Source organism: Littorina saxatilis, linkage group LG1 (assembly GCF_037325665.1).
Source record: "Littorina saxatilis isolate snail1 linkage group LG1, US_GU_Lsax_2.0, whole genome shotgun sequence".
Taxonomy (NCBI): Eukaryota; Metazoa; Mollusca; class Gastropoda; order Littorinimorpha; family Littorinidae; genus Littorina; species Littorina saxatilis.
In genome coordinates, this window is record NC_090245.1 from 77,012,207 (window position 1) to 77,027,203 (window position 14,997).

The 14,997-nt window shown below is 41.4% G+C and overlaps 1 protein-coding gene across 9 annotated transcripts in view; it reads left to right on the forward strand.

Annotated features, from left to right (window-relative positions):
• LOC138980017 (coiled-coil domain-containing protein 87-like) overlaps nucleotides 1-14,997 on the forward strand; it is a 48,992-nt gene that overhangs the window by 1,119 nt on the left and 32,876 nt on the right. For 5 of the 9 annotated variants that reach the window (XM_070352800.1, XM_070352832.1, XM_070352818.1 and 2 more), the window contains exons 2-15: nucleotides 474-634; nucleotides 1,051-1,123; nucleotides 2,358-2,404; nucleotides 3,112-3,225; nucleotides 3,845-3,916; nucleotides 4,184-4,280; nucleotides 4,691-4,772; nucleotides 4,990-5,137; nucleotides 5,668-5,739; nucleotides 6,426-6,516; nucleotides 10,951-11,034; nucleotides 12,026-12,077; nucleotides 12,307-12,352; nucleotides 12,843-12,980. In XM_070352800.1, the coding sequence (XP_070208901.1) occupies nucleotides 485-634; nucleotides 1,051-1,123; nucleotides 2,358-2,404; nucleotides 3,112-3,225; nucleotides 3,845-3,916; nucleotides 4,184-4,280; nucleotides 4,691-4,772; nucleotides 4,990-5,137; nucleotides 5,668-5,739; nucleotides 6,426-6,516; nucleotides 10,951-11,034; nucleotides 12,026-12,077; nucleotides 12,307-12,352; nucleotides 12,843-12,980 (1,266 nt within the window). In that variant the 5' untranslated portion in view covers nucleotides 474-484. Of the gene's footprint in view, nucleotides 1-473; nucleotides 635-1,050; nucleotides 1,124-2,357; nucleotides 2,405-3,111; nucleotides 3,226-3,844; nucleotides 3,917-4,183; nucleotides 4,281-4,690; nucleotides 4,773-4,989; nucleotides 5,138-5,667; nucleotides 5,740-6,425; nucleotides 6,517-7,032; nucleotides 7,105-10,748; nucleotides 10,776-10,950; nucleotides 11,035-12,025; nucleotides 12,078-12,306; nucleotides 12,353-12,842; nucleotides 12,981-14,997 lie in introns of all 9 variants that reach the window. The other 4 variants (XM_070352852.1, XM_070352860.1, XM_070352809.1 and 1 more) reach the window with 3 other exon arrangements.

Sequence of the window (14,997 nt, forward strand, 5' to 3'; positions counted from 1 at the left end):
CGTACTTTGATACCATAAATCGAAAGTGAAGCGCTCCTTTGCAAAATGGCGTTGAATGACACTCGGAGTGTTGATGCTGTTCAGTGTCTGGTCTTTAGTGTATACACCGAGAATGTAATCTACGTTACAGCAAAGGCCGTGCAGCATCAGATTGTTTTCGTTTTTTGGGTACTCTTATAATCAACTGCTCTGCATTCCTATCGTAAAGTGGTGTCGAATGGCAAATTCGCTACGCGACTGGAAGTTAACGCCGGAGTGTATACAGGGGTCAGAATCTTGTATACACTCTGAGTGCGTATAGCCAGTGAGAACTTTCATACTCTTTCAAATTTCAGGGATACTCTTCCCACAGGATCTAATTCAGGACATTTTCCTTCGTCTTGCTGAAAATTTAGGGGAAAACTGTTCATAATCACATTGCGCTTATGCTTTCTAGAAATGCATGTGCACCTCATATTTCAAATTTGTTACAGAGCTGAAGAAGATGCCTACTTCACGAGAGCACCGGGCCCAGCGGCTCATGCACAAGTCCCAGCTAGACGACTTGCAGATGCCGAGATTCGTGCCGAAAGTCATCATCCCACCACAGAAAGAAAATGACCTGTACCCTCTGAAATGGCCAGCTTACAAGAGTGTGCGTATTACTTTTAACCTTACTGCTGGCCTGGTTGAACAAGAGAAAACAACACAGGAACAGGAGTATATTTATGTCAGGGAATAGAAAGGGGCAGTCAAAACTGCTGGCATCAACTGAACAAAGTTACTCACTTGGGTATTATTCATTTGAGGTATAAAATCTTTGCAGTCAGAATAAACTGCTTTCATTAAGCAAACAAAGGTGTTGGCCTTGTGATTAGTGCTGGGATTTTATCCACTCCCATCTTCATATTATAAGAATAATGTTTAAACTAGTTCTTTGCACTTATTAAATTAGTGATCTAATTCGAATGTAACATTAATTTTAATGGTGCATGTTATTGTAAAGTACTAAGAGTGAAATGAGCTTATATGTCTGACCATTATTTTTCTGTGTTTTTATTTTTGTTTCAGTCAGATGTACAGAACAAAGTGAATGATGTGCTTGGACCTCTGTCACTTTTTGCTCCTTATCCACGTGAGGAAGGTTAGTATATATTGATAGTAGTGTTGTCAAATGATGCATGCCCTGTGCTGGTTCTGGTTAGTACATGGATTTGTAAGAATGTGTTCAGTTGACCAGTGAAGTGTGTTTAGGTTGAGAACTCACATCTTGATATATGGACTGGAGATTGGCTAAGTGCTCAAATGATGGATTGCCATGAAATACTTCTTATGTTTCACTTTGGTTTAGTAAGATCATAAAACTTGAATCAACATACTCTCGATGAATTTTTTTCTTCTCAAAAATGACCAGCTTTTGCACAGAGCTCAAACTCATCAGATTCGCCAAACTGTGGCTAACATTTTATTTCTTTGTTGTAATGGCGTTTGGGGCTCAAGTGAACATGTTCTATCATTATGTAAATACATTTTAGACAGCAGTTCAAATGCAAACAAGAGTCATTTTATGTATTCCTTTTCTTACACCTTCCCACCACCACAACAAAGCACCACCATTCTCTGGCCCACTGAAAAGGTCTCTTTCACTTTCTAAGGCATAAATGTTACATTTGTTTTTTCCTGTTTTCTGCATTGTTGTGTATCAATCTCGTTTTGATAGGGAAATAAATTCAAATTTAATGTCATCAGTAGCAGCTGTGGCCAAATATGGACATTTTTATTTTATTAATATGCAACATGTTGATAATTGTTAGCTAAAGAAACTTAAAGGTCCTTGTCTACATTTTTATACCGAAATCGCCATTTGACCATTAAAATGCAGAGTCTATTATCTACAATTATCAACAATACACCCCCTTTCGATCAGGAAAGACGAAGCCAGTGTAGCCGTTTGAAAACTCATTGTAGTATTCCAGCGTAGTACTCATAGTAGGATACCCTTATTTGGAAAATGCCAAGCGCAAAACTCCTCTCAAATCCTGTGCATTTAAAAAAAAGCGTGGACAGCGCTCCAGTGTCAAACAGTTGCCGCACTTGTTTGGGCGTGGCTATAAGCATAGTGACATGAATTTGATTGGTCAGTAGTTTTAGGCAAAGCACATGTTCTCAGCAAACAGAAAACAAAATATTGGAAGCGTGAGTCACTCTACCCAAAAATAAAATCTTTTTTTTACATATACTTTTTTTTCTATAACTTTTTTCCCCATGGTTCATGCATCATCTGACATAACTTTTTTGCGAAATCTAACCATAAGATTATTGAAAAAAAGCAAAAATGTAGACGACCACCTTTAATATTTCTGCTTTTTTTCCCCCAGAACCTGAGCAAGATCTTATTTTGGAGCGTCCAGTTACTCCAGTCAATGTAAGCAGTGTGTGTGCATAGTTTTATGGTGTGTGTGTGTCTGCGCGTGCTTGTGCACACTTTTATTGAATTGGTCGGTGTTGATATGTGTGTGTTTGACTTTGTGTGTTTGTGTGTGTGCTTTGTTACAAAGATAAAAGATGTAAAGGACTATGCCGTGTGTGTGTGTGTGTGAGAGAGAGAGAGAGAGAGAGAGAAAAAAAAGAGAGACAGATGGAGAGAAAATACCATGAAATCATTGCAATGGTTCAGTCATTGGCTCACGTAAGTGTAGCCTATGCGATCATTACTTTGTCTGTCTGTGCGTTTGTGCGTGTGTGTGTGTGTGTGTTTGTGTGTGCGTGCGTGTGTGTGTATGTCTGTGGTAGAAACTCTAACATTTGAAGACGTCACATTACATTGACGTCACATTATGACGTAAGAGGGTTAGACGTCACGCGAAGGAAGTACTGAAAGTCTCGGTCATTATTATTTTGAGCGCGCCGAGACTAGTTGGCAGTCGTGTCCTGTAAGTAGGCTACATGCAGACAGACAGATCTAGATCTAGTGTCTCGCTTTCTTGCACAGTTTCACCTATGCTCTTTCTGTGTGTGTGTGTGTGTGTGTGTGTGTGTGACGGAGTGATTGAGTTTGTGTTACTGTTGTTTGTCGATTTCTTACGTGAGCCTTGATGGCTTCGCCTCTTGTTTTATCTTTGACATTAACAGGAGGAGATAAAATCCCAGCCATTGTCATTTGAGAGGCTTGCAAAGTACGTCAGACGTCGCATTGCACCAAGGGATGATATGCCTTATCTCTCATTGGACGATCAGCGAGACCTGGTATGGTGCAGTCTTTACATTAATGTTTGTGTCATGATGTGTGTTCAGTGTTGTTCCCAGGCCTTGGTCTTTGGTCATTTACGCATACGTTTTTGACGCATTGTTCTGATTCGGGCTGGTCGAATTTTCCGACAGTTTTGACATGCGGGATTACACACAATTTTTTGCGGCTGGTATATTTTGACCGATGTTTATTTTGAATCCAGGTCCAACTGACATACTGTCCTCTGTGTTTGGGAACAACACTGGCCTATATGTAGTTGTATGATTTTGTTTATGTGACGCATAGTTCCCTTTTTGATTCTTTAATTTATTTATTTTTAATTCATTGCTGTACAAAATCCTTCTTTTGTGTGTTATTAGCAAATGCTTGCCAAATGACTGTGAAAGTGTGCTGATTTTTGTGTAAAATCCATGGCAGTGAGTAATTTGGACTTGACCATCAATTGTATGTAATTGACTCATTAAAAGATGAACATTAATTTATTTACGTGTTCAAAGGCAGCAGTGTCAAATCATTAACTGATGTTGCATTGCATAGGCACTGTCAGAAAGGCATTGTCAGAAAATGTGTGCAAGCATGAATATTAACTTATACTGGTTCTTGTTTTTCCTCTAGGCTGCTGTCATCATGGGAGAAGCAAATGAAATTTGGCCGGACATTCGCCGCCAGATTGATGATCCTTTCCTGGTAGGGTTTTTCTCCCCTGTTAAACATTATAACTCGAGCGTTGTCTTGACTAAGCTTTTGGATGTTCCCTTGAAATTGCTTTTGAGTGTTGTATTAGATAACCTTCTCTACTGTGCATAGATCAGAAGAACTCAAAAGCATACAGGGTGTATGAGTGTGTTGCGTTTAGAGCCAATATTTACAGCAAACAAATGTTGGTATTCAATGAAGCTGTCAACATTCATTGTTTATGTATGTATATATTTCTTTAAAATGTCAAATAAACAGAGTGCTGAGGAAAACAAAGAGCTGAATCGACGCATAGCTGTGCACATTGTGACTGTGTGTGAGAAACTCTTCCACCATTATCTGCACAAGGCTCAGAGTGAGTAATTATGAATGTTTTTTTGTAGCATTGAAGTTTTTGTGATTGTTCTAGAATTTATTACAAAAGTGCACTGACGGATCTATCAGATTCCTGCTCTAGCTTTCTGTTCTCCTATGAATGGAGATGGGCACACACACACAAATACGCATGTAAACACATACGCAAGCACCCACACGCACACACACACACACACACACACACACACACACACACACACACACACACACACACACACACACACACACACACACACACACACACACACACACACACTGTCTCTCTCTAACGTTTTATGTGGTATGGTTGATATAGCGTCCTGTCATATAAAGTTGACAGTACAAAATGTCTGTATTTCTCAAGCTCTCCTAGTGGTTTCATGAACATTTTATATCTGTGTGTGTTTGCAGTCCTGAACGAGAGAGGTGTCTTCAGCGGTCCAGCCAATATGAGTCGTCTAAAAGCTCAATTAGCACTCGATGCAGACAAATTGTGAGTTAATTCTTGAATTTGTTGCCACCCCCTCTCTGTGTATGTGTGTGCGCGCGTGCATGCTTTGAGAGAGAGATTGGGAGAGAGATTTAGATGCTGTGCACATACATGTGTATGTGCACGAATGTGTATAAAATCACATAATATGTGTCTGTTTAAGTTTTTGTGCTAACTAAATTTGATCATGTATGCAATTTTCCATATGGTCTTGATGCAGCCTGAACATCCTGACAATACGGCGCTACCTGGTGGCAGACATGAGGGGCAAGGTGAGGGACGAGCCAGTGGAACTCAACAGACTGCAGACCTCCACGCCACGCAAAACTGAGCGACCTAAGCTCAAGCCTCTCAGCTTCACCTCCATGGTAAACATTTGGGTAGAGGATGTTTAGGGCTGTTGTTAGACATCCTAGATGAGGGCTTAATTGGTTTTTGTGTTTTACTCTCTTACTAACTGGGCCTTTGTTTTTTTGTGTGACTTTCAAGACTTATGTCCATCTAATTTGCTGCCTGTCTTGTTGGCTGTGTTGTCTGGCTCAGTGGGTAGGTGCCTGTCTGTCTAGCTGTGTGCCTGTCTAGCCGTCTGTTTATCTAGCCATCTTATCTGACTGGCTGGCAGGCTGGCATAACTGGTTGAAAGTCTCTGGCATTACTTTATGTTTGCCTTTATTTGTTGATTGAAGAACTTTGCGTGTGAGCCTCATTGAAATGTTAGTGTTTCAATGTAATGGATACATGCTTTTTTCTTCCCCAGAATAACTTGCAATTGTGTTGAATAGTTAAGAAAGGATGCTGTAAATAATTCAGATAGGCTGAAGATGTGTATTGAACTCAGCATTTGTGTGATAATTGGTTTAACTTTTAATTTTTTTTATCTTGTTTTCTTTAAAAACAGATTCAGAGCAGTCGGCCCAAATCACAGTTGAATCTGCAAAAAGTCCAGAGCATGGAACAGGAGCTGAGAGAGGTACGTCAGTGTGCAATCAAAGAAAGAATGGGACAAACCTGAACAAACAAACAAAATTTCATATGAACGTTGATCTAAAACAGAGATGAAATCAACCAACTTTCAGCTTGCTTAACTTTAGAGTTCATTAACTGTTTACAAGGGAACCCACCTTTTGAAAACCAAACAAATCTGATAATATTTAGATTTTAAAAGGGAGGGAGTCTTAAACTGAAGATAAATGAACAGATGTCATGAACAAAAAATCTGGAAAACTGGGGTCTGAAAAGGGGGAGGTCCTTACAAGGGGGGTCTTAAAACGGGGGGTCCTTACAAGGGGGGTCTTAAAACGGGGGGTCCTTACAAGGGGGGTCTTAAAACGGGGGGTCCTTACAGTTACAAGGGGGGTCTTAAAACGGGGGTCCTTACAGTTACAAAGGGGGGGTCTTAAAACAGGGGGTCCTTACAAGGGGGGTCTTAAAACGGGGGGTTCTTACAGTTACAAGGGGGGTCTTAAAACAGGGGGTCCTTACAAGGGGGTCTTAAAACGGGAGGTCTTTACAGTTACAAGGGGGGTCTTAAAACGGGGGGTCCTTACAAGGGGGGTCTTAAAACGGGGGGTCCTTACAGTTACAAGGGGGGTCTTAAAACGGGGGGTCCCAGTGTATCTTTTTATGTGAAATGAGTTTTGACTTTGATGGTGACAGATTCATGAAGCCATGCCTTATTTGGACACCAACAAACTGGTTGATCTGGTGGCTGATCTGCCTGAACGTAGCATACAGACTCCATCGGATGGTAAGGAACTGTGTTTGTGTGTGCGTGCATGCTTGCATGCGCGCGTGTGTGTGTCAGCGTTCGTAGAGTTTCCATCCAAAGGGTGGTCCCAAAACATGCAAAACAGTTTTGTCTAGTAGACATGATTGTTGTGTTGTCAGGTAACTTGACTGCCTCTGTGGGCCAGAACTTTGGATCTCAGAATGCTGTTAACCTTTTATGTGAAGTCTCATATGTTGACTGTGTGCATGTCAGGTATATGTTGTGATGGATATGTTGTGTTCATTGCCCCTCTGGTGTCTTGTGAGTCATTGTCCTCACTGTTTGTTGTTAAATTTGTATTGTCAGGTGTATTTAACTACGAGAATCAAGGAGCAGTTTACTTGGTGTTAAAGAGAAAATAGAACCGATGTTAACTCTGTGTTGTCAGGATGTGTTCTTGCTACAGGTAGCAAGTGTGTAGCTCATTGTCGTCGGTAGTGTGTTGTAAGATCTGAAAGTGTCTCATCAGTAGTGTGGTGGGGTTGGTTGTTTCAGCTCCCTTGGACTTGCACGTGGCTGTAGACCACTCCACTCCATGCCCTCTTGCAGAAGACTCTCCACATCCCTGTAATTCAGAATTCTATTGCAGTGCACAGTGCAATTCACTCTACCTCTCCCTGGCTTTGTTTCCTCGTCCTGCCCAGCTGCTTAGCCGCCTTTAGTGAAGCTGTCCCTATGATGATGTACAGTTCTGTTGCAGTGCACTGTGCAATTCTATCTACCACTCCCTGGCTTTGTTTCTTAGTCCTGCCCAGCTGCTTAGCCCCCTTTTGTGAAGCTGTCCCTATGATGATGTACAGTTCTGTTGCAGTGCACTGTGCAATTCTATCTACCACTCCCTGGCTTTGTTTCTTAGTCCTGTCCAGCTGCTTTGCCCCCTTTTGTGAAGCTGTCCCTATAATTTACAGTTCTTTTGCAGTGTATGTTGCGGTTCTCTTGTTCTGTCTCTTTTTCCTGCTGCCTTGGCTTCCCCCTTATGATATGCAGTTCTGTTATATTTGTTTTTAGCATACTCCTTTCCTTTTGAGATTGGAGGGTTGCTTTTGGGTTCCTTTCTCTTCTATGTTAGACCCACTGTCCTAATTCTGCAGTGATTGCATATACAGTAAAACCTGCATCCAGCGGACCCTTAATTCGGCGGACACCTTTGCATAACGGACACTTCAAGTGAGGACGGATGTATTTTACACTCAAAAACACCTTAAAAGAGCGGACACCTCAAAGGCGCGGACGCGGACACTCTTTTTTGGTCCCGATTTGGTTCGTTACCTGTCAACAACGGTCCGCCATCTTGGTTCTGCAAATTCTCGCTGGCGATGTGAACGCGCGAGAAGCTTATTTTGTAAGCCAACGACAGCACTTGAAAGATTGATTTTTTGTATGGTGCACGCTCATTGGTCGATGCCGTGAATTAAACTGAACTCACAAACAAAAACAAGTTAGGGTTTCTACTTTCTGTACTGTGATGCATCTTCGTCTCATCCTTCGTCGATCGCGGTCTCATCGTGTCAAAACGGAAATTTCTGACTTTAGAAGAAAGAGTCGATGTGATAAAGAAATTGAACGGCGAACTCTTCGAGTGGTTTTCGAGAGCTCGATCAAAGAATATTCCCGTGAATGGCCCATTGCTTCAGATAAGAAACCGATTGCACCTCTTTCTCTCTCTCGCTCGTTCTCTCTCTCGCTCGTCCTCTCTCTCTCTCGCTCAGTCGTTCTCTCTCTCTCTCTCTCTCTCGCTTAGTCGTTCTCTCTCTCTCTCTCTTGCTCGTTCTCGCTATCGCTCGTTCTCTGTTCTCTCTCTCTCTCTCTCTCGCTCAGTCGTTCTCTCTCTCTCTCTCTCTCTCTCTCTCTCTCTCTCTCTCTCTCTCTCTCTCTCTCTCTCTCTCTCTCTCTCTCTCTCTCTCCCTCCCTCTCGCTCGTTCTCTCTCTCGCTCGTTCTCCGTTCACCCTGAAATGCTGACAGCTGTCATGAACTTGAGTAGCATTCTGAAGATGTGCGTCTGAACCAAGCCAGACTGATTCTGGTTTTGTACATACATGTTGCATGTTGAACTTGTTTTCTTTGTCACTTTCTGTATGACTACATGTAATGCACAGTTTAGAATAAAACTATTTGGCTGTTTTTTTTCTTCCCAAAAAATGTCTGCGCATTCATATTCAAAAGAAAGGACACCTTTGTACAAAGGACAGTGGCAAGGTTCCCCAAGGGTGTCCTTTGCTCGCAGGTTTTACTGTATTGGACCTAGCTATTTTTCTTTTCTTGCTGTGACAGCTTAAAAAATGTTTTGCTGATGTGACAGGGAGACTACTGTCGCCCTTCACAGCAGACTCTGCAGAGTTGTTCGCCTTTGAAGTAGGCAACACCTGTGGATTGTAGAGTTCTGTTTGTGACTGGTCTGGCGGCTTTTGTCTCTCTGTATGTTCATGGATTCCTTTGCGAATGCATAAAAGTTTTTATAGGGCTTAGAAATAAGCTCTAAAATTCTCAATCCTGTTCGATTGGACTTCGCCTCCAAAGGTGATTGTGGTGTTTCGGCACTCGGTTTCACTGATGATTCCATTTTGCTGTGTTTCTTGCTGGCCAGTGTTTCTAATGGTTTTGTTTTTATCTCCTTTGTGTTGAGGATGGTTGGGATTAGGGCTTTGCTTTTCTCTTTGCAGTTTACATACAGGTTCCCTCATGCAAATGTTCCACCCTGTGCATTCTCTGGCTGCTGTAACCAGTGCTCTTTCTCTTCTTTTGCTTTTCATCAATGTTTCACTGGTCAGATGTGTGTTTGTTAATGTTTGTTTGTCCAATACTCAGTATTTTTCCTCTCTTTCTCTGTATTTCCTTTTGCATTGGTTTTTTATGCTCATAAGATATGTGTGTAGGTATTAGATGAGCTCTTGTCTCCATTTTGTCTGGATCTTTCGATCAAGTGTTTTTAATAAACTGGCAGCTTCACATCCTTGCGTTCTTCCCATACGCATTGTGTGGTGCTGTTTGTCTTTGTCTTTCCAGCAGAACTTCAATACCAATAGTTTGACTTCACGTCTTGCTTTTCTTGTGTTTGTGAAATTCTGCCTGTGAGTGATTGAACCCCTTGCTTCCATGTCTTGCTTTACCCTTTCATGCAGACACCTTATAATTTGAATTATTAAATGAGTGCATGATGCAATCTTTAGACCCTTTCTGAGCTTGGATGGAGTGTAGGGCCAGTTTGTTGGCTGGCTGCCTGATCATCGATCCTGATAATCTTTGTTTGCTGGTTTCTAAGACTCTGGGCAGGGGATGTGTTGCTAGTGATTCTTCTGTAGTTTGTTCTGGTTCAGCAGGGGATGGTGTGGGTGTGTTTCTGCTTTCTTTCTCCTTTGCCTCTCTCCTGTGTACATGTACCTACATAGTGTCTGAAATATTGAGCTTTTCCATGGTATTATCGGCCTTGGTATCTCAACATAGATTCTGCCATATTTGACAATTATGGAACGGATTCCACACAATTACCAAAATGTATTTGTTTCATCTGTGTTCTGGTCCAAAACTTTTTGTTTCATAAATGTGACCCTCCACCACAAAATGAGTCGCATGTCACCTCGCGTGGTTCTGCGCTAGGCTTGGTATAAGTCCGGAGAGTGTCTGGTAACAGTGTGAGGGTCACCTTAGTCACAGGCTTATAACTCAAATATTGCTCTTTTCTAAAACGGTTTTCACTACTGGATAGAGCATAACAGACTCTTTAGGAAAATGTAAAAATATGAAAATCATGCAAAGGTGACAAGCAACTAATTCCGTGGTGGAGGGTCACAAATGTTCAGTGCTTTTTTGCTCTTCAACAAAGTATTTATTGGATAACAAGCAATTTTGTTTAAAGTGTCGTAAACGCTGCTGTTAAAGTCGCTGATTGTTTTGAGTCTTTGACTTTTGATAAGGCCCAAAATATAAAAGTCTGTTTACGGTATCCCGAACGACCCTATTTTTTTGCGCGACCCTAGACTTTTTTTTGCATTTGGGGGAGAATTTTTTTTAAATTTTTTTTAAGTCTTTGTTTTTTTGCAAAATAACTTAAAAATATGTTTTTTGGGAGAAAAAAAAAATCCCGACCTACCAACCCTATTTTTTTGGCCTATGTTACCGTACACAGACTATTTTTTGGGGGGCCTAACAAAACTTTTGAAGTGAGGATGTCATTTATTCCTATGTTTAATGAATGTTGTTTGTTTCTTGCCAGTCACATCATATCTGACTGATAGTTCATGTAAGTTCATTCTGTGTACAGGATTCTCTTCCACTTCCAGATCTTCTTAGAGTAGGCGTAGTATATCAGTTTGTTAAACACATTTTTAGTGTATACTGTTTTTCTTTATAGTGCCTGATTAAGATGTGGTTTTGTACATAACTGACTGCATCCTTTGTTTTTGTGCTGATAATAGTCTTGTTAAAGAGGGATCTGAAAAAGAGACTAGCGGATCACAAAAATGAACTTGAAAAGAAGAGATTAGCTGAGGAAGGCAAAGGTAATATGCATGCTCAGTTTTAAGCAAGGTTGATCTGTTTGTTCTGACCATTCTAGCACACTAGCATGTCAGCGTGTAGTGGAACCAAAATAGCATTGAACAAAGAATTTGCATGTTACTCGGTCTGTGTAAAGTCGCCTCTTTTTCTTCCTTTATTTCCATTTTCATTTCTGTTTTGCATTTTTCTAAAAGACGAGTTTGACTCGAGACCATTTTTGTTCTGGCTTTGTTTTGTTTTTGTTTTTTAAAAAAATTAACGTTTAATTTTGTTAAAGATGAACACTGAGGTGTGTGTAAAACTGAAATTGGCATAGAGAGGTTGTCCTATTTTGTGTTTGCTTTTTACATGAGGTTATACTATTCATAGCAGAGCTTCAAAAGTTTCTTTTTTTTATCCGTCACAAAAACAACATAATTGCAAGTACATGTAGTTATCTTGAAGAAGGGAGAACTGTATTTGTCTTGGAACATGAGGGGGAAAAAAAAGACAGCACATAAATAGATAATTTCATAAACTGATAGAATGACCTTCGAAGTGATACAGTTTTATTGATTTACCTTATAGTACTTGCGTAAATGTGTGTCTGTCTTCTTTTTATTAATTGCTGTTTATAAATTAAACTGTAATAGGCATCCTGGCTTGATGTATTTAAAAAAATAAATAATAAACAAGAACAAAACACCTTGTTGAATGGGAATTAACACCTATCTTGAGTTGTGTTTGCACATGTAATTTTACCAGAGTTTTTTTTATTACTGATTTTGAAGGAAACACAGAACTTGAAATGGAGGAAAATTAAATGAAGAAGCTTGATCTGATTGTGTCCAGAAAAAAGTTTTGTTTAAAAAAAAATTGTTTTGCATTTTTGTTTTTAGTTATCATGATTCATAAACGAAGGAATTTTGGAAACAAATTGCCTTTAGGTTTAGTGTATAGCCACTGTGAGTTAGCTGTGAATGTGACAATAATAATGACATCATTTATTTGCAGATCAACATGCCCCACCAAGTCGCATCTCAGAAGGGGAGTCTCGCATGTCCGGGTAATTTACATTTTGTTTCTTACGATTCATTGCTATGAATTGATAGTTAGTCTAATTAATATTCTGGCTGGCCTCCCCGATTGCCAGTTTGCTTTTTTAATAAAAATTAAAAAAATTTGTTGGTCATAGTATTTTCAGAGTACATGTATTTTGAAAGTATGGTAGGTTTGGCTGCAGTCATTACACATTTTGATCAATCAACTTATGTGAGCTTCTTTTACTGTTGCAGTGCCCTCATCAAAGACCTGGCGTCGCGTGGAAATGTGAACCTGAAGGTAATTTAGGTTTGGTCTACTGGAACTGCTATTTTTACATTTTGTTTTATTTGACTTTTTGATCATAGTCAAGTCTATGCCTTTGCAGAGTTATTCTGGGTTCATTATCTTTAGTGATGAAACTCATTGGGCAAAAATCTGAATAAATACAGGAAAATTGCGATGTCATATGTGTTTTTCTATGTTATTTTTGTTGTTTTTATTCCTCTGTGTGCATGTGTGTGTGCCTGTGTGTGTGTGTGCACCTGTGTGTGTGTGTGTGTGTGTGTGTGTGTATGTGTGTGTGTGTGTGTGTGTGTATGTGTGTGTGTGTGTGTGTACGTGCATGCGTGCATGTGTATGTGTGTGTGTACGTGCATGTGTGTGTGTGTACGTGCATGTGTGAGTGTGTGTGGGAGGCTATTTGTCTGTAAAACTATGAAAGAAACCTAAGTCAGGATTACTCGGAACTTATTTAGCTGACTGTTTTGTATACGTATGGTGCGTGCAGCGTACCAAGTCGCAGCCAGTGCTGCATATGGGCGAAACCCTCCTGGACGAGCTGGGAATCGACAGCAGAGTGCGAGAAGACAAGCTGCTCAACAGTGAGCTGGAAATCCTCCACCATGACAGACTCAGCATGGCCAAGGTGGGGGTTGAGTATGGTGGCAATGTACCTTGGAATATTTGTTATTTCAGTTCTGTAAACTAATCTGAGAAAATAAGGCCTTAAAAAGGAGGGAGTCTTAAAATGGAGGTCAATTTGCAGAGGTTATGAATGGATAGTCTGAGAAAACAGTGTCTTGAAAGAGAGGAAGTCTTAAATTGGGGGTCTCGGGCGGGGATGTAGCTCAGTCGGTAGCGCGCTGGATTTGTATCCAGTTGGCCGCTGTCAGCGTGAGTTCGTCCCCACGTTCGGCGAGAGATTTATTTCTCAGTCAACGTTGTGTGCAGACTCTCCTCGGTGTCCGAACACCTCCGTGTGTACACGCAAGCACAAGACCAAGTGCGCACGAAAAAGATCCTGTAATCCATGTCAGAGTTCGGTGGGTTATAGAAACACGAAAATACCCAGCATGCTTCCTCTGAAAATGGCGTATGGCTGCCTAAATGGCAGGGTAAAAAATGGTCATACACGTAAAATTCCACTCATGCAAAAAAAACCACGAGTATACGTGGGAGATTCAGCCCACGAACGCAGAAGAAGAAAAATTGGGGGTCTTTAAAGGGGGGTTCCACTGAACTTAGACATGAATAAAGTGTGTGTAGCATGTACTGTAACATGCAATGAGTGTTGTTCACTGGAGTGGGTACCATGAGATGCTATGAGCACACAGTGAAAAACTCCATACCACTTGTCAAGATAGGTTCACCATTGCCAGGATTTTGTGTCATGGATGTGGGATTATTGGTCCCTTTGGTCAAGCGCAGCTTTTTCTCTCTCCAAGAAACAGCACGTTTTAGTGAAGAGGCCATATGGAAGAGAGCTTGGGTGTCTTTATTTTCAGTTCAGCTTAGTTTTGTGTGTAAATGATTACTTCGTTTGAGCCATCTGACTTTATTTCTGTTTTTACGGTTTTATCCATTACTAAATAAAACTTTTCATCAAATGCAATACAGAAGTCTTCTTCTTCTTCTTCGTTCGCTACTTCAGACGTTCACTCCTGTGACGCATACAAATGTCTTCTGCAGTGCTGCCAGCAGCGGAATGCATAGCCCCTCCATAGGAGCCTAAATTGATGACGTCACTGCAATAAAGTCTGTGGACTCACCGGCCCCCGTAGCGCAGTGGTTAGCGCATCGGACTGTGGGCCGGGAGGTCGTGGGTTCGAATCCCATCAGGGTCATGTGGGTTTTTCGGGCTACGGTCGGCTCCTACCCAGAGTGGAAGTGCTATGGTTCCTATGGGAAGGCTGGAATCACACAGCCGAGTGTCATTCACTTAACGAATGCGACTTTGAGGGTGCTCAGGTTCTGTTTACCTGACCAACACCGCAGGTGCTGCAGTTCTCGGGCCTGGTTGACACCAGGATATATTATGACAGTAAGCGTAGAGTGCTGCCCTGTCACGTAGTCTCAAACCAAAATTGGAAATCCATAGCATCATCATTATAATCATCCTCATCTCATTAATCATCCAAAAATTATAAATTGTCCTTGCTCTTGTGGCCCTTCATGCCCGGAGCTCTCATGGTGACCTTGGTCTCAGTGTTCCTGTTCCATCCTTCCCTGAAAAGTACTTCTGCTGTCAGTCTTCAACGTGTGACGTTCTGGGGGGTCGACGGAGGGACGTGGTGGCTGTCTGCTCTCTGGAGGGGACCCTCACTCAGTCTGGCTCCGCGACTTAGCTGTCAATGTCGTTAGTAGGGGGCATAGTAGGTAGTGGGCTGCGTCCGTTAGCTCGGGACAGACCCACTACTGAACACCGTCGAAGTGACTCAGCAGAAGTGCAGTGTCATCTTCCGAGGGTAGCCTACCGCAACGACCCGACATCCCTCCCTGGAGCGTCTGTAAAATCGGCAAGTCTGGCAGCGGAACGAAATTCAGATGTGGATGGAGCAGTGAGTGCAGGGACGGGGCGGCGTGAGAGCACACCGGGACAAGGAACAGGTGTAAGGAAAAAAAAAAATAAATAAAAATAAAAATAAAAAAAAAAGTCTGTGGAC